General features: G+C 44.5%; 1 protein-coding gene and 1 long non-coding RNA gene across 5 annotated transcripts in view; one reads left to right on the top strand and one right to left on the bottom strand.

Moving 5' to 3' along the window:
* Positions 1 to 326: 326 nt before the first annotated feature.
* Positions 327 to 2245, bottom strand: LOC145432251 (uncharacterized). Its single transcript, XR_013912533.1, has 2 exons — positions 1244 to 2245; positions 327 to 763 (listed from the first exon to the last, which is right to left on the bottom strand). It is a non-coding gene; the product is annotated as an uncharacterized LOC145432251 (long non-coding RNA).
* A 9036-nt stretch (positions 2246 to 11281) lies between these two features.
* LOC145432246 (protein mono-ADP-ribosyltransferase PARP14-like) overlaps positions 11282 to 19589 on the top strand; it is a 60358-nt gene continuing 52050 nt past the window's right edge. For 3 of the 4 annotated variants that reach the window (XM_080308945.1, XM_080308946.1, XM_080308944.1), the window contains exons 1-6: positions 11282 to 11572; positions 12016 to 12098; positions 14335 to 14362; positions 14730 to 14798; positions 15361 to 15534; positions 16138 to 16263. In XM_080308945.1, the coding sequence (XP_080165071.1) occupies positions 11389 to 11572; positions 12016 to 12098; positions 14335 to 14362; positions 14730 to 14798; positions 15361 to 15534; positions 16138 to 16263 (664 nt within the window). In that variant the 5' untranslated portion in view covers positions 11282 to 11388. The remainder of the gene's footprint in view (positions 11573 to 12015; positions 12099 to 14334; positions 14363 to 14729; positions 14799 to 15360; positions 15535 to 16137; positions 16264 to 19589) is intronic. The other variant, XM_080308947.1, reaches the window with a different exon arrangement.

Raw genomic sequence — 19589 nt, 5'->3', positions numbered from 1 at the left:
ACCGTCTCTTCTCCCCTTGGGTTTTCTTTCTTTCTCTCCCCCTCTCTCTCTCATTCATTCCCCCTGTCCTATTTATTAAAAAAAAAAAAAAAAAAAAAATGACAAAGGATGAACTGAAGCTCTGCCATCACGTAATGTCGCATACTGCTGTTTCTGATGTCATTTAAAAAAAAAAAAAAAAGAACAGCAATGTTGTTTATTTCTTTACTACAGGAAAATAATGGAGAAACATTGACAGCTGTTACAGAGGAGGAAGCAACAGAGACACTTTATGAGGTTTACATCTTTTAATACTTTGTGTACAGGAAATACAGGCGACCAATAAAGCCAGTTGAACAAAAAATCTGTTTATTCTTCTTTCAACATGTTGAGGTGATGGGTCAAAAGAAATGATTGTGACATATGGTGTCTCTGACTGCGCTTCCATCTTGTATGTCCGTGCGAGGGTCAGGATGTTCATGGTTTGGATCACTGCTGATGTTTGGTTCAGAAGGACAGTGTTCTCCTCTAATTGTGGCAATGTTGTGAAGAATCACACATGCCACAATAATGTCACATGCCCTTTCTGGGGTGACCCTGAGTCTTTGCAGGCACTGGAACCGGGCCTTAAGCATTCCGATAGTCATTTCAATTCTGGCTCTTGTCCTGCAATTAGCCAGATTATATCGCTGCTGTGGGCCCGGTTCAGGGTCAGGGTAAGGGGTAAGCAAATAGGGTAAACATGGATACCCCCTATCACCAAGCAAGTAGCCAGTGAACTCTCCTAAGACAGAAGGATACACTTCAGTTCAAATGTCCCTGAAGCAATTGGTCTTTATATATTTTAAAGTATCCTCAACTCATCCATCCATCCATCCATTCGCTTCCGCTTATCCTTTCCAGGGTCGCGGGGGGCGCTGGAGCCTATCCCAGCTGTCATGGGGCGAGAGGCAGGGTACACCCTGGACAGGTCGCCAGTCTGTCGCAGGGCCAACACATAGAGACAGACAACCATTCACTCGCACATTCACACCTAGTGACAATTTGGATTATCCAATTAACCTATCCCCACAAGTTGCATGTCTTTGGACGGTGGGAGGAAGCCGGAGTACCCGGAGAGAACCCACGCAAACACGGGGAGAACATGCAAACTCCACACAGAAAGACCCCGGCCTGATGGTGGAATTGAACTCAGGACCTTCTTGCTGTGCGGCAACAGTGCTAACCACCGTGCCACCGTGCTGCCCCTGTATCCTCAACTCACCATGTCCAAATTTTGTGCTCAGTGTACATTCACGGAATATTTGTGAGTCATGGACAGAGCCTGGCCACTTGGCTTCCACATTTGTGATAATGTTGGCAGCATCATATATGATCTTCACAGTGCAGAGAACACAAATTAGCATCCATTACTATGATGAAATAATTTGTTAGTTTGAAATGCTACAGGGAACTATGTACCTGTACATTAATGCTGTGGAAAGACTTCCTGTCCACATAGTCTCCTTCATTTACTGAAGGAGCAATGATTGGAATGTGAGTGCCATCTATACAGCCAATCACGCCTGGGAACCGTGAGAATAAATGTAAAATTTAAGTAGTAGTTCAAATATCACCACATCATGAATTAAGTTTTGGTCATCCTGATACCTGCAATTTTGTGGCATCCCTCTTTGATAAATCTTGTGGGTCTATGACCGGGGAACACCACAAACGAGTGCAGGAGACGTTTCAGTGCAACTGTAACATTCCTGACTGCCCGACAGACGGTAGCCTTGGAAACGTGCTCAGCGTCACCAATATTATACAGAAAGCTCCCGTTTGCAAAAAACCGAAGTGCAATACAAATAATATGCAATGAACTGAGAGCATGTCCGCGATGTGTCACATGAGCAATATTAGGCCTGAGGATGTTATTCAAATAAATTATAGATTGTGCTGAGAAACGGTAACGTTCACACAGAAGATCATCAGGAAATGATAAAATGTCCAAACGCGCTCTGATCACTCTCTCCCGGCGGAGAGCTCTGCGGAGAATTTGGGCTTCAACATCTACTGGCTCTTCAAGGAAGGAGCACGCCATGTCTGACACTTCCTACTGTCAGGTTTCCGACAAAGAGGCGGAGAAGGTCAGGGTTAGTTGAAGTAAACCTGCTAGGGGGCAGGTTAGCTTCACGGAGTGTGTCGTCATAGTGACTCACTCAGAATTAATCTGAACTCGCTTTGTGAAACCGAAAACCCAGAGTTTTCGTTAACTCACGGTATACTTACTCAGAGTTTGCACTAAACCGGCTTCCTGAAACAGGGCCCAGGTGGTGATCAGTGCCAAACATGAAATGATGCAGTGACACAGCGTAGGGTCATGTGTTAGTGGCGGGTACAGTCATATGGTTATTGTTCATGTGTCCGACAGCAGAGGGGAAGAAACTGTTCTTATGGCGAGAGGTTCTGGTGCGAATGGACCGGAGCCTCCTGCCTGAGGGGAGCAGGTCAAACAGACTGTGTCCAGGGTGAGAAGGGTCAGCTGAGATCCGAGCTGCACGCCGCAATGTCCTGGAGGTGTACAGGTCCTGCAGAGATGGGAGTCTGCAGCCAATCACCTTCTCAGCAGAGCGCACGACACGGTGCAGTCTCTGTTTGTCCCTGATAGTGGCTCCAGCGTACCACACGGTGATGGAGGAGGTGAGGATGGACTCGATGATTGCAGTGTAGAACTGCATCATCGTCCGTGTTGGCAGGTTGAATTTCTTCAGCTGCCTCAGGAAGTACATCCTCTGCTGGGCTTTCTTAATGACGGAGGTGATGGTGGGCTCCCACTTCAGGTCCTGGGTGATGGTGGTACCCAGGAAGCGGAATGAGTCCACAGAGGTGATGGGGGTGTCAGACAGGATGATGGGGGTGAGTGGGGCTGTGTGCTTCCTGAAGTCCACAATAATCTCCACTGTCTTCTGGGCATTCAGCACCAGGTTGTTGTGGCTGCACCAGGACACCAGACGTTCAACCTCCCTCCTGTAGGCAGACTCATCCCCGTCCGAGATGAGTCCAATAACGGTGGTGTCATCTGCGAACTTGATTAGCTTGACAGACTGGTGGGTGGAGGTGCAGCAGTTGGTGTACAGGGAGAAGAGCAGAGGAGAAAGAACACAGCCCTGATGGTCCGGGAGTCCGAGACATTCTTTCCCAGCCTCACATGCTGCTTCCTGTCCGTCAGGAAGTCAGTGATCCACCGGCAGATGGGATCAGGCACATTCATCTGGGAAAGCTTGTCTCGGAGATGGTCTGGAAGGATGGTGTTGAAGGCAGAGCTGAAGTCCACAAACAGGATCCTGGCGTAGGTTCCTGGGGAGTCCAGATGCTGCAGGATGAAGTGTAGGGCCATGTTGATGGCGTCGTCTACAGACCTGTTGGCTCTGTATGCAAACTGCAGGGGGTCCAGGAGGGGGGCTGTGAGGGTCTTGAGATAGGAGAGAACCAGGCGCTCAAATGACTTCATGACCACAGATGTCAGAGCCACGGGTCTGTAGTCATTTAGTCCAGTGATCCTAGGTTTCTTGGGGACAGGGATTATGGTAGAGGACTTGAAGCAGGCAGGCACATGACAGGCCTGCAGTGAGGAGTTGAAGATGCCAGAAAACACTGGGGCCAGCTCGTTTGCACAGTGTCTGAGGGTGGCAGGAGACACACCGTCTGGGCCGGGAGCTTTCCGAGCATTCAGATTCTTAAACTGCTTCCTCACATCTGCTTCATGAATATGAAGAGTTGTGGTGGGAGGAGGTGGTGTGAAATCCTCTTTTGTGTGGGGTGAGGAGGGGGGTGTTGCAGGTGAAGTGATTGAAGGTGGTGATGGCTCTATGGAGGGGGGAGAGGTGGGGGAATGAGTGTCCAAAGTGCCTCTATTGTTGGGGCCGTTGGAGGTGTGAAGGCTGCCTGATGGCTCGTCAAAATGGCAGTAAAAGTCGTTAAGGGTGTTGGCTAAGAGCAAGTCGAATCCCATCACGAATGACCCCGAGTCCGGCCTCCGCTCGCTGCCTTTTATTGAAAAAACTGTCACAATAAACAATAGTTTACACAAGTACCTCCCCTCGTAAACCCTCCCTTGGTTACAAAGACAAGGCACTGTATGTATGTGTGTGTGTGTGTGTGTGTGTGTGTGTGTGTGTGTGTGTGTGTGTGTGTGTGTGTGTGTGTGTGTGTGTGAGACGTCCTGATCACAACTGTTTCAAACAACATCATGGTCATAAAGAGGGTAACCTCCCTCTTCCCGCTCCACCACAACCACCCACATATAGGGCTTTGGAGCGTGATGTCACGGGGGTGGGCGTGGAAAGGATTTTGGCCCGATCCGCCATTTTGGGGGTCTAGCGCAAGTGAAAAGGGAGCGAAGGCACACACAACAGCCACGGTTCGTTCTTGCTGTGTGGTCGGCTGCAATGTTCGATCGCACGACCGGCAAGAGAATAAGGTTGAAAATGGTTTATCTTTTCATTCTTTCCCAACCTGGAAGCAACATGAATCATCTGCAGCTCAACGTGGCAAAGACCAAGGAACTGATCGTGGACTTCAGGAAGACCAGGAAACACTTGACCCCTGTTTCAATCCAGGGGGTCAGTGTGGACATTGTGGAGGACTATAAATACCTTGGAGTACACATTGACAATAAACTGGACTGGGCTAAAAACACCACAGCACTTTACAGGAAGGGCCAGAGTCGTTTCTATTTTTTGAGGCGACTGAGGTCCTTCAACATCTGCCAGAAAATGCTGAGGATTTTCTACGAGTCTGTTGTGGCCAGTGCGATCCTCTATGCTGTTGCATGCTGGGGGAGCAGGCTGAGGGTCGCAGATGCCAACAGACTTAATAAACTGATCCGTAAGGCCAGCAATGTTGTGGGGATGGAGCTGGACTCCCTCAAGGTGGTGTCGGAGAGGCGGATGCTGTCCAAGATAAAGACAATGTTGGATAACACCTCCCACCCACTCCATGACATGCTGGTCAGTCACAGGAGCTCGTTCAGTGAGAGACTGAGATTACCCATGATGCACCACTGAACGACACAGGAAATCATTCCTGCCTGTGGCCATCTCCCTGTACAACGCATCCACTTAACACACTGTTTGCTGCTACAACTACACATGTTTCTTTTCCAACTATTTATTTATGAGTGACTTATGTATGTATGTATGTATATATATGTATATATTGTACTATTCTTAGTTAGTGTATTGTCTGTCTTGTCTTAATGTTGGTTTAAAATGGAGCACTGTAACAAAAAATAATTTCCCCCAGGGATCAATAAAGTATTCTGATTCTGATTCTGATGAGGCAGCTCGTGTATTGATGTTAGCAAACGAAGGCGTCCAGCCTGGATAGCAGCTGTGAGACGAGCTGATATCCAGTTCTCTTCCATCTCCAAATATCTGTTGGTGCTCCAGACATTTTCATTCCGGTAAGTTCTAAATATGTTCATATCACTCTTTATAGCCTGTTAGTTTTATTTTCTATGCACTCTGAGCTCATAGCAAATTAGAACAAACATCCTACTGAGTGATTTTGCAGAACTACCTTCTATTTATAGAGTTGCTAATTATTTGACATTATTGCAGCAAACCAGCCGATGAAATGGGTGAAACACATCGTGACTGGTTTCCAGCACTACACGAGGGACCTGCTTCAAACATACCACCATGCCAATCAGATTACTTCTTCCATGTGAGGGTGAAGAGGTGACCCTCCTGGATAAGATGGTGAAGGTTTGCTGCGTTTGGTGAACAGTGTGATAATAAAACCAGGGAAGAATGAAACCTGCTCCTGTTAAATATTCTTAAGTATTGTGCTGTTATTTTTTCAAAAGATACAGTAAATAATGTTAGTAGTGGGTGATATCATGTAAACACTCATGATTTGGTGTAAACATTTTGTCATTTGTAAACTGTAAATGACATGGATTCTACACTGTTACTGATGTGATGTTCTATAAAGTGGTTTTAATAAAAAAAAAAAGGCAAGATTATTTTGTTTCTTTATTCAACTTTTGAACAGTGGGACTCAGTCCGTACATATTCAGTAAATGCAAATTATTTACACAGCAGTGCACTTCAGGCATAAATCTAGACCCCTAGATAAAACATGATGGCATTATAGCAGTGACAACTCCTCCACAGTAGCAGGTGGGGTTTTTCTGTTTTGAGGACGGCTCCTTTTACCTTTCAATACAGATGGTCTGTCTATGTTTTGATCAATCAAGAGCCTTTTTTTGGGCAGCTGAAGAGGAGAAGTCCATCTTATGGCCAACCTCTGGCTGTATCTTGGTCATATTACCAGGCAAAACCCAGTATGCAGGTTCATCTGTAACAGTCCTTGTGCCACGGATCAACACTGTTCCGTCTACTTTAGACAGAAGAGCAGGGACATGGCTGCAGGTCTCTGCGACTCCGGCCATGCAGGTGCAGTGGGCGGCTTCAACCTTCCCTGTGATGCTCACAGTGACCCATGGCTGCAATGCTGGTTCATTCAGTCTTTGAGAGTGCAGGACCTGAAACACACACAGACAAAGTTCATTTAAAGACAAGAACTATGAGCCAAGGCCGACATAAATGTGTTTTATCTACTTTATCATAAATGTAACAAAGTGTCTAGAAAGTTAGCAAATACATGTAATTATGCATTTCTTTATGTGTCCATCTATATAACGCTGCATGTTATAGTGTAAATCTGCCTGTTCTCTGTCAGAAACCTGCCTGCAGAAAATGAACTTAAAGTATGTAATGCAAGGATGTCATCACTGTAGAGATGGAGAAAGCATAAAGTGACAATTAAGAATCACTTAATATGATAAGGAGATTCTGCAGGTCATTAATCAATGTATAAAACTAAAATAAAATGTATTTTTAGTGACACAGGATACAAATATGGAAGCAAGATGTATAATTAGGATTATTTATAATAAATATGAATAAATCATTGCAATTTCTTTAACCATAGAGAATAACTAAATCCTTCAGGACAGTGTCACATCAATGCACTGAACTCACTGTTATCCCTCTAACAGCCTCTACATGTTCTCACTGTAATTTCCCCTCATGAATGAATTTATGCTGCACTAATCTGAATGTTTGCAGGGAAATCAAACGCATTTCACTCGCAGTACTCGAGCTGACTTACCTTTGTTTGAATGACGACTTGTACGGCGCTGACTCCACAGATAAGGTATGAAATATGTCAGGCTACGTCAATAGCGGTTGGTCTTCAGGGTTTCTACTCCACGGCCGTATTTCATACGGGTCCACATTTCCAATGCACGCTATTTTCTGCAAGTACCGCCGCTTCGCCTCTGAACGCAATCGGTCTCTATACAGTCCATTCTCTTTTGAGCTGGTTTTAAGCATCTTTCTTGCAGTCGTCGTTCCAACACAGTGTGTTTCTTTTGATTCGTAGACCCCGAAAATGGTGCCGCGCTCCCACAATGCATTGCGGTGTGACGTCAACTCCAAAGCCCTATGCAAGACCTTGGAGTAGGGGTATGTCACCAGGGTGCAGAGGAGGCTAACCCCCCCCTCTGTCCGCTTCTGGCTGCCTCTGCCTCAATTTTCTCCCACAACTTAGACATTCACATTACTCACACTCTCATTACACATACATATAGGATCTTGGGGGTGGGCACAATCACGGAGTCCAAATTACCATCAGGGTGTACACCCCACCCATGGCATCGTTGCCCACCTCTCAATTTTAAGTACACGTAGACATTGAGGGCTAGCAGGAGGGACCATGCGCTTACCTGCTGCTCTCTGGCAGGTAGCTCCATGCCCTCCTGGGTTTTAATTGCACCTTAGAACACACATGCGTCAACACTACAATGAGCGGGTGGAGGGAGGTTTGGAGTCTTCTCTCACCCCCGTTCTCTGCGGCCTGCTGGAGCGGGAGGGCTAGTAGGAGGAGTTGGCCGTCCGACTGCGGTCTGGAGTGTGGGGCCTCCCTGCTGCTGCGGAGTCGGGGCGGTCTGCCTCTCCCCACCGCAGGGAAAAGGGTAACACCACCTGGGTCTGGGTGCAGTTCCCCCCTCCAGAGGCAAGGGTACCTAGACCCGGTTTGTAGAGTACGCTTGGTGTGATCGTGTGTACAACGTCTCTTTATGTCTGTCTCCACGTCGGTTGAGTGTGAAGTGAGTGCATATGAGAGCATGAGGGTGGGAATGGATGTTTGTATCTGTGTGTGCCTGTATGTCTGTGTCTATATGTCAGGTTGGGTATCAGACGCCACCTCTCTGGGGACATCTCAGGCCCTCCAAGGTTTGGAGGCCTATCTCCACCCACCACCACTTCCCCTGCCAGTGGCAGACTCCCTCAGACATTTTTGTGTCTGGGGATGGGCGTCCGGGTACACACCGGCTCACTCCATGGCGGCCGCTTGTCGGGGCCTGGGGCTCGGTCACTCAGGCACAGCTGGCTGCCGGCGGAGCTCACGGGCGCGTCACTGCAACTCCCCCTGGCTTCTGCTCCGCGGCTGCTGAGTGAGCCCTCATCTGGGACTCTCCTCAGCTCTTTCTGGGACAGTGGCGCAGCTGCCCCTCTGTGGGTCTTCCTTGGTCTCTTGTGTTCTGAGGGCCTCTGGATGTCTGGAGTTTTGATCTCCTCCACACCTGCTTCATGCCCTGGAGGACGGGGCTGTGGCCCCCCCCACACCCTCTAGCAGATCATTACATGAAGGAACCTTTTAAAAAAACAAGCGCGTCCATGCTCACAGGTGTACACACGGGTGATCACACCCACAAACTACACCCTTTTTGGCTCCTATCTCAAAGCACACTGTGTGCTGTTGATCTTATGTGCTGCACAATAATGTTTAACATTTAGTATTTACTGTCATATTCCCATATATCATTGTGATGTTGTTTATTCTATTACTCTTGTTCTCTTCGGCTTGTTTTCTTTTTTCTTTCTCAACAGGTGATCCAGGTGATTGATAGATGCATTTTTCCTCTGCCCGTTCTGTTGGTTTTTGTTTTTTGCCCATCTCCCCCGTCCCTCTTCTCAGCTGTTTCTCTTTCTTTCTCTCCTTCTTTCCCCCAGTCAAGTCTGTCCCGTATTCAGCAAGTGAAAATAAAATAAACAATAAAAGGTGAATCAAATGGACCATTACGGCAAGGCTGGGATGGTCAGTTTGGTAAAGTAAATCCGTTGGGCATCTTTCTTTGCCTTTAGACAATAATTCTGATGCAAAAGAGCCAAACGGGACAGGCAAGAAAAACCAAACAATTCACTTTAACAAAAGCCTTACTTTTTCATTGGTCTTTCTTACCATCAAAATAAAGCAGGATCTGTAAGTTGGGACAGATACTTAAAAATGGATTTGCTGGTTAAAATATCAAAAAACAAACGTCCAGCACTCCTGTAAAGTCCCATATTTGATCACACAGTAATAAATAACAAACAAACAAAAAATCTTAGTCACAAACATGGATTAAATGATATTTTCATTCAGCTGCTGGAGACCAAGTACAGCAAGTTGTATCACAAAAAAACTAAACTTTGGAGAGCAGACACACTCTGGGGTTGGACTCAAACCCAGGACGTTTCAGCTGTAAGGCTGAGTGGGTGGGTGCTGCTCAACCCATCTGGTTCTCAGTGTCCCAGTATTCTCACTGGTTTGTGATCCTCAGTGAGCATGTCAATACTACTACTACTACTACTACTACTACTAATAATAATACATTTTATTTATAGGCACCTTTAAGTCCCTCAATAATGTGTTAGTCCCCATAGGGAAATTACTCCTCTGCATTTAACCCATTTACCCAGTGAAGCAGTGGGCAGCCATTGAATGCTGAGCAACGTATAAATGGACTAAGACAGAGTCAGTTGTATGCAATACTGAATAGATGGGTTTGAGAGGTGATTTAAAAGTGGTGAGAGAGTTTGTGGTCTGGAGATCTGGTGGAAGTGCATCCAGTGTTTTATTGCCATTAAGTTTTAGAAAGTTGTTAGTGCTGAGTTAAACCAGAGCTTGATTTCACTGTCAATGACATAAATCCATTGAGGATTAGGGATTTAAAGCACTCAGGCTCAGCACGATTAACTGTTCTAATCACGTTAATGCCTTTAACTTGCTTTGCTGTTTACACTTCAGAGATGCAGTGATGTCTCCTGCTTTATGACAGCAGCACTTTTGGGTTAGGTGGAGCACTTTTAAATTGTTGGGGCTGTGATTCAACATTTTTCTCTGCATAGTCACATGTAGATGTTTCACATCTAGTCAGACTTTCCTATTGGTCTGAATTCCTCTGCAGCGCCTTAGGCTGGTTTCTTTTGTTCGTTCAGATCAACACTTCATGCTGTGCATAGTTCTTGAACTGTAGCATGAACTCTGGAAAATTCAATAAATGTGTGTGAAGACACTTTCACCATGTTACAAAAGTGCTGCTTATTTACTTCATCCTGTCTGCGTTTCCTCAAATTCATCATGGAGTAGGCACATCCTGGAGCGTGCATCAACATTAGACAAATGGGAAGAATCAATCGAAAGTGGCTCGAACAGTGTCAGAGAGGTTTGTGGGTTTTTTCTCATCTGGCTTAAGAGCAGTGCTGGTACTCAAAACACATGATCTGAAAGCAAAGTAAGCAGCAGCTCCAGAAATACCAGCAGCAGTCTTTCCCACACCTTTCTATCAACAACACTTCTTTGTCCACTAAGCCGTTAAAACAGCTTTACTCTCTTCATCAGAGACCAGGGGGACGCACTCGCATTCCTCATCCAGCCAGGTACTGTGTGTGAAATTTTGAGGTGAGAAATGAATTTAATCCATTTTGGAATTGGGCTATAATATGACAAAATGTGGAACGAGTGGAGTCCTGTAAACTCTGGATGCACCGTGTATATGAGCCTCTGCAAATGAGCAGAATGCTGTTTAGCTGTGGAAATCAGGCGTGGCACACCTGGAGCAGAAAACAGCTCTCTTTCATGAAGAGGTCAAAAGGTCAGTGGGCGTAACAGTGTTAGTGTCTGATTGTCTACATTGGTCTTCACAAGACACTCCAAAAATAAATATGATAAATTGCTCGTTGTTTTTTAATTTAGATCCACTCGTAATAAATAAAAGCTGTAGTGTTCAAAATATTTCTGTAATCACAAGGCTCCGCCCATTTTACTGAGGTCCATCCGTAATCAGAGTCCTGACATCGCATCTGAGCTGGAGTGTTGGAAAACTACTGTAAACCAGTGAACCAGTGAAAGCATCTCAGTTAGAAGTAAAAGTAACCAGACCAGTTGGCCTGTGTGTCTAACCAGTAAGTCATGCTTTCACTTATCAGGCTGCTTATGAAGAAACAAAAGTGAAAAGCTTTTCCTGAAGCCTGTGATGCTCATTCAGCTGTGCCAGTGTGTGTCAGTGTGCGACTGTGTGTGTGAAGCAGGATGGAGGGATCCAAGTGTCCACCGGTGATCGTGGAGGGGGACTGGACTCCGGCTCAGACCAAAGCCCTGAAGAACAAACTGCAAATTTACTTCATGAGCAGGAAGAAGTCGGGCGGGGGAGACTGCCAGGTGGAGGCGGAGGAAGGAGCACCGAGGGCGGCTGTTTACTTCAACTCAGTGGAGGGTGAGAGTCTGCTTCATGGGTTAATTTTTTATATCCTCATATCTGTCTGGTTGCTGGAGTCTTTTAGAAATGTGTATTTACAGCCAGGAAATGATCCCACAGCAGCAGTTTGATTGGATTAGAACAAACTGCAGATTTACAGCTTCAAACAGCTGATTTTTAAAAGTGTGTGAGCGTGTATTCATGTCTTTATGGGGACCAACAATTGGAAGTTTACTTTGCTTGTGGGGACCAAAATCCTGGTCCACACAAGTTTGAAGGCCTTCCTGAGACTCAAAATGTGGTTTTAGTGTTAGGGTTACAATTGGGTTACGGTTAGGTTTAAGGTCAGGGTTAGGCATTCATTTTCCATGGTTAGGGTTAGGGGCTAGGCAAAGCATTATGTCCATTACATGTCCCTACAAGATATGAATACCTGTGTGTTTGGTTTGCTGTGATTTCAGTGAGAGAGCGAGTCCTTGCGAGGAAGGATCATGTGATCACCCTGGACAGTCAAACCATTCAGTTATGGCTGAGCTCAGCAGCAGTAAGTCCAGTTTAACATGTTTCATGTGGATTTTTCCTCACTCAACTGCATATTTTCTGCTGATATCATGGCTCTTTGTGTGTTTTGTACGTTGCCGTATGATGGGGTGTGGCTCCTCTGAGCTCCAATAATAACCAGCCTGACTGGCAAGATGATGTCATGTATTCGTTGGGGTTAAAGGCAGTGAAATGACTCATCAGGGCAGCACAGCCTAACCTCCAAATCTCCCAGTTTACACTCTCCTCTCAAAGATTTAGTGATGTTCGATTCGTGAACGAATCATTCAGTACTCGAGAATCACTTTACTGACTCGTGAATCATGATTCACAAGCGCAACTGACTCACTGACTCATCCCTGTTGCTGTTAGCAAACTAATTCCATTAGTAGAAATATATCTAGCTTATAATTAAAATTGTGGGGGAAAAACAACAGCCAGTTTATTGACAAAAACATTCCTGCTTTGAACTGGAAGAAAAAACCCTGAGTAGAAGCTCACATCAAGACAATAGCTCCTCGGTTCACAGTAGCATCGCTCAGCTAGCATGCTAACAGCGCATTTGAGGTACTCACCCCCTCCCTTGCTGTGCTGAATCATAGCGTAAGGCGAATCACTCACTCCCTCCCTCCTGGCTCACAGCTTCTTCTTTGTCTTCTTGGTTGGCAATCAATGTTAAGACTGAGAACCTTCACAGACAACCAATGTTAAGGCACTTTACCGACCCCTGGCTCACAGCTCCGTGGACATTTAGATGAGAAAATATATATTTGACACATTTAAGAAAAATACTAATAAAATAAAATAAAAATAAATAAATGTTTCCTTTGGAATTTTTTTGCTCTTTTTTTGCTCTAAAGAAAATAGTTGTTTTCTTTTACAATCATTCCTCTTAGCAGTAGGATATACATTAAAAGAGAAACAAATTAAGTTTGAGTGAAAATATACATTTTTGCACTCTCTGGTCAACTGACTCAGTGACTCAAATGACTCAATAAAATCCGATTCACTTTGGTGAGTGACTCATTAAAACTCGATTCAGTAAAAAGAATCGAATTTACCATCACTACAAAGATTCACAAAATAAACTTTTGCCTTTAATGTCACTAATCGTTCCTCACAGCTACAGCATGTTAACACTGGACTGTTTAGAAAGAAAGTCACATGCGTCGTGTAATGTGATGTTAGAAATGCTAATCAGAGACAGATCAGAGTTTGCACAGGATCAAACTTCGGATTTTTAACTTTTGCTCAGACAACAGAAGCAATCTGAGGATTTCAATTACACATTTTCACATTTAATATATTCGATAAAGTAGTTAGATATCACATTTATGGAAAAAAAATGTTCTCTTATTGTATAAAGTGATATAAAGTAAAGTAACAAAGTCCTGAAGCTGGATATGGGCTCAGTTTCTGTGAGACGACGGCCTCATGCAGCTCCAGTTCTCCTTCATGGTGTAAACTTCTAAAAATGAAATAGATGCTTATTTGGCGTTTCCTGTTTCCTCTCTGCTCCACACTGAACTTCACTGCTCTCCACGTTCCTCCTGACTCCATCATAACTCTACTCAAATGTGATTGTAAAGTACTTTCAAAGTTCTTGCTTTTTTAAAAATTTCATTTAATTTAATTTAAATTATCTGTATTACATTTCTCTGTTCATCACTTTGGCCAACACTTGATGTCTTTTAAATGTGCTATATATAAAGATGACTTGACTTTAAATTTCAGTTCCACTTCAACAGGGGGCAGATTTTTATTTTTTTATTTACTTTCATTGAAACAAATTGTGAGTTCATAAAAGTGGATCCACCAGAATCTCAAGAAAGAAACACAGAGTATGAGTAGCTGTTAAAAAAAACTGTTCAGGTTTTCTGATGAGTTTATCATTCACTCAGTGAACAGCAATAAAACATTCAGCTCACGCTCACATGTGTCAGTCAGGTCATGTGATGATATATAGACTATTCACCCATACAGGAATTTTTTTTAATCAGGCTATTGCTGCTGTCTGTTATTTATATTTATACTCTTTATGAATGTTTCTGCAGCATTTAAACTGTGCTGTTTGCTGAGTTCAGTGGTCTAATAATGAAGCTATTCTTTTTTTCAATTGTTTTTTCAAGAAATAAAAAGTTTAAAACTCAAAAAAGTTTGAAATGTGCAATGCTTGAAATGCTTGTTAAACTGAATGCAGACATACTTTTAGATTAAATCTTATTTTTGTTTTTTCTCAGAGCCCAACATGCAGTGACGATGTCTCAGGTAAATCCTCCTCTCAGTTTATCTCCTTAGTTTTCATCATCACAGTTTTTTTTTCAACCTCTTCTTCATGTGAAACAAGCTACAGTGAGTGTTTGTGGTACTGAATGAAGATTTTACTGGACTTAAAGTTGAAGCACATTCACATCACAAACTGATCTGTCAACATGTCAGATCAGTTTGTTAAACATGTTCTTCATTTGACTGATTATTTATTGTTTCTATGAAGAAAAACAATAAGATCAACTTTAAATCAGTTTGATGTGTTCAAGCTTCATCTGAGCTTTTCTCTGAGCTCCTGTGGTTCGATGTGTTCATGTTTGCTGATCATTACTCTAAACTGGACAAACTGGATCCTCTTGATTCTCAGACTCATCGATGGACACAAAGAAACCTCAGGCTGAACCTGGAAATGGAGCTGCTGCTGCCAGCAAAGAGGGTAAAAACAATCTGTTTAAATAAAGAGAGCTCACGAAAAAATACAGAAAGCTTGTATTTATACTTTATAAAATCACCAAAAAAATTGGCTTTACTGTAGTTGGTCTTTTCATTGAATAAACCCTCACCTTCATCAGCACATGGAGAAGATTTTTTTTTAAAGCTGTAAAGTGACAAAAACAATTTCCTATATGTTATTATAATTACAAAGTCAAGTCAAGTCAGTGCTGATGAGTCTCTCAGGACTTGTTGATGTAGGCAGCTGCAGCTGGAAGAAGCTTTGCTCTCATGAGGTGCATCCTACTGTCTGAGGTTTATTGAAGTCCTCCTACCCATGATTTTCTACTGTTTACAGAGCACATTTTATTTCTGATGAAAATTTAAACTTTTTTTTCCCCCTTTTAAAGTCTGTGAAGGTTCTCAGTCATCCAGGTCATCGTTACTTTCCTTTTAAAGAGAAATGTTGCTGAAAGTAAAGTTTCAGGAATAACAGGTGAACAAAAGCCTCCTTCCCTCACTGCTCACAGACACTTTCTTTGATCATGTTTGTGTGTTTCTCTCAGACTCAGAGTCGTCTCAGAGCTGTGCAGTGGTTTTGGAAAATGTCACAGACAACATGTCCACAGATCTGCTCTCCATGCTGGTGGAGAACATCTCTGGGTTGGATGAGAACGGCTACAGCATGGAGAGGATCCTGGAATCCAACAAAGCTGTGGTCACCTTCAGCAGCCCTGCAGGTAGGAAGCAAACAGCTGGATGTTTCCACATACACAAACACAACAAGGCAATACAAGGACAAACATTCAAAATCCCCTTTAGATTAACCTTTGAGTCTAATTTTAAATTGGCTTTAAACCTGACTTTATACACCAGTCCCATATCTGATCTGGAAAAGTGCAGAGAAGAGCCCATATTCAGATATTTTGTGATTTATGATGGGTCCTCTGTTTTATGTCTAAATATGTTCACCATTCTGTTTGCTGCCACTGCATCTCAACATCTTTGTTGCTTTACATACAACATAAAGTCGTCTACATACAAAATATGATCACAATATGCAGGAGCTCATTTAATATTTTTCTGTGAAGACAGAGCACAACCATTCCTTCTGTTATTCATTAAAACTGGATTCTAACCTTGAATCAGGATCTATTGCAAAGAACAGAAACAGCATAAAACCACGCAGGTCTGTCTGTAATAAAATGAAAGAAATTTAGACATATATTGGCAATTAATTTATTTCTGACAACATGTCTATATAACAGTTTATAGCCCAGCTCTTTTCTCTCATCCTCTGAAACTGTTTCAGTCTGAAAGGATTAATCTGGATTATTTTGCAGATGTGGAGAGATTCCTCTCTGTAAGTCAGAGCAGCACAAAGATGAAGAAACAAGGACTGACTGCTCGGCCTTTGGAGGCAGCTACGAACATCCGAGTAGAGAGTCCTCCTTTGACTGTGGTAAAAGGTATATATATTTTTAATGCACTTTCACATAGAAAGTTAACTATGCTGCGCTGACGGCTAGGCAGAGGTGTAGTCCAACTGAAAAACACCAGAGTGAGTGATTTTTTTTCTCAAGTGAAACAATTTAAATATTCACAGGTTGAGATTCACTTCTCACTTTTAATGTTTTTCACTCAACAAAGTTTATAAAGACAAAATGTGTGTTTTAAAATTAGTTGCCTCAAAGTGCTTTAAATGACAAGATAAAGACCCTAAAATATTAGAAAGAAAACAGAAAACTCCAACAATCTTACCCCATGAGTCTTGGCTACAGTGGCTACATTTAAAGGAAGAAATCTTCAGCAGAACCAGACTCAGGGAGGTGAGCAAGGGTCAGCACCAGGGGAAAGCACTCTGTTTACATCCAAAAGCTGTATTTCTAACCTGTACTTGGTAAGGAAATCTAAAATCTAAACGTGTCTGTTGTTGTTGTTTTTGAAGGCTGTAAGTTTCGATGATTTTTTTCTAGATGAATCTTACCTCCACCTGAGGTGCCACATGTATCTGTATTTGTCAGGCCTTGTTGATGAGGGCAGCTGCAGAATGGGGATTTTGCACTGATGGAGTGCATCCTCCTGTCTGATGTTTATTGAAGTCGTCAGCAGCTCTGCTTTAGATGACTTCCTCCTTTACTTATCTTAATGTAGCTTTTAAGGAGCACATTTTATTTCTGATGAAGGATTTAAACTTTTTCCCGTTGGGCCCATCCCGTTTAAAGAAAGAGAAATGCTGCTGAAAGTAAAGTTTTAGGAATAACTGTCACAATCTGCAGAAGCTGACTGTATGGAGTGAAGAGTTGGACCCAAGTGGAGACACAGGAAAATCAAACTTGATTTTAACTAAGTGCGAGCCGTTTATTGAAGGCTAGTAAAACAGTACAAAAACTAAGAGCAAAATGGGAAACTAAGTTGTAAACTAAACTGGGTGAGCTAAACAAAAAACAAAAACAAAAAAACAAGAACAAGAACATAAATGTAGAAAACCTGAAACAAGAAGACTTGGCATGAATTCATGGACTTGGAAACATTGCATAATATAAAGAGAATGAACAGACAAGGAAGGAAGGGAAACTCAAAGAGTAAATACAAAACGGAGGTGATCAGAGGTAGTGGGAACACACGGGGAAAAAGCTGATATGAATGAACAAGACGCCACAGAAAAAGTGAAACTAATCACATTGAACATGGAAACACCAGACTCCATCCATCCATTTTCTTCCGCTTTATCTGGGACTGGGTCATGGGGGCAGCAGCCTCAGCAGAGAAGCCCAGGCCAGCTGAGAGATATAATCCCTCCAGCGTGTCCTGGGTCTGTCCCGGGGCCTCCTCCAGGTGGGACATGCCCGGAACACCTCACCCATGAGGCGCCCATGAGGCATCCTTGTCAGATGCCTGAACCACCTCCATTGGCTCCTTTCAATGTGGAGGAGCAGCGGCTGTACTCTGAGCCCCTCCCGGATGGCTGAACTTCTCTCCCCATCTCTAAGGGAGAGGTCAGCCACCCTTCAGAGGAAGCTCATTTCCACCGGTTGTATCCACAATCTCATTGTTGGTAGTGACCGAAAGAATGAGGATAGGGACATAGATCGACCAGTAAATTGAGAGCTTCGCTTTTACGCTCAGCTCTCTTGTCACCACAATGGACCAGTGCAACGTCCGCATCACTGCAGCTGCAGCACCAATCCGTCTGTCGATCTCCGGCTTCCTTCTTCTATCACTCGTGAACAAGACCCAGAGATACTTGAACTCCTCCACTTGGGGCAGGAACCCGTCCCCGACCCGCAGTAGGTACTCCACCCTTTTCCGACTGAGGACCATGGCCTCAGATTTGGAGATGCTGATCCTCATTCCTGCTGCTTCACACTGGCTGTGAACCATTCCAGTGCAAGCTGGAGGCCATCACCCGATGACGCCAACAGAACCGCATCATTCGTGAAAAGCAGAAATGAGATTCTGAGGACACCTAAGTGAAAGCCCTCCGACACTGGGCTGCACCTGGAAATCCTGTCCATAAAAGTTATGAACAGAATCAGTGACAAAGGGCAGCCCTGGCGGAGCTCATCTCCCACCGGGAACGAGTCCGACTTGTTGCCGGCTATGCGAACCAAGCCCTTGCAACAGTTGTATAGGGATCGAATGTCCCGTAGCAATGGGCCAAACACCCTATACTCCGGCAGCACCTCCCACAGGACACCCCGAGGGACACGGTCGAATGCCTTCTCCAAGTCCTCAAAACACATGTAGACTGGTTGGGCAAACTCCCATGCACCCTCAAGTATCCTGGAGAGGATAAAGAGCTGGTCCAGTGTTCCGCGACCAGGACGAAAACCGCATTGTTCCTCCTGTATCCGAGGTTCGACTAGCGGACGAACTCTCCTTTCCAGCACCCTGGCATAGACTTTCCCAGGGAGGCTGAGGAGTGTGATCCCCCTGTAGTTGGAACACACCTTCCGGTTCCCCTTCTTAAAGATGGGGACCACCACACCGGTCTGCCAGTCCACAGGTACTGCCCCTGATCTCCATGCAACATTGCAGAGGCGTGTCAGCCAAGACAGCCCTACAACATCCAGAGCCTTCAGGAACTCGGGGCGGACCTCATCCACACCAGGGGCTCTGCCACCAAGGAGTTGTTTAACTGTGTGGCGGAGGTGTGGTCCCACCCGCGGGTGCAGGGGAGGAGTGATGCAGTGAGCTCAACGGGGCGGTGCTGGAGAGGCAGGTGAGAACAGCTGATGGTGTTTGGACTGATTCCTTCCCCTTTTTAGTGAGACGGGAGAGGAGCGGAGGTGAAGCTGTGATCAGCTGAGGCCGGAGCTGTCCAGACTACAGACTATCACTACAAACGAAAACTAAAAATAAACTTGGCTTCTGGCAGTAAAGAACTGTGTGTGCGTGTACGTGTGTGAGGTGCATTTCACAAACTGCCTCAGTGACCTCACCCCCGGAAATTGGCGGGTCATTCCCCTCATCCCCAGACTCTGCTTCCTCCTCAGAAGACGTGTCAGTGGGATTAAGGAGGTCCTCAAAGTATTCCTTCCACCGCCTGACAATTTTCTCAGTCGAAGTCAGCAGCGCTCCACCAGCACTATACACAGTACAGGTAGAGCACCGCTTTCCCCTCCTGAGTCACCTGATGGTTTTTCCAGAATCTCTTCGAGGCAGTCTGAAAGTCTTTTTCCATGGCCTCTCCGAACTCCTCCCACACCAGAGTTTTTGCTTCAGCCACTGCCTGATCCGCATTCTGCTTGGCCTGTCGGTGCTTGTCAGCTGCCTGCGAAGTCCCACAGGC

Source organism: Astatotilapia calliptera, chromosome 12 (assembly GCF_964374335.1).
Source record: "Astatotilapia calliptera chromosome 12, fAstCal68.1, whole genome shotgun sequence".
Classification (NCBI taxonomy): Eukaryota; Metazoa; Chordata; class Actinopteri; order Cichliformes; family Cichlidae; genus Astatotilapia; species Astatotilapia calliptera.
Note: the sequence above shows the minus strand (reverse complement) of the source record. Positions and strands in the feature narration are given on the sequence as shown.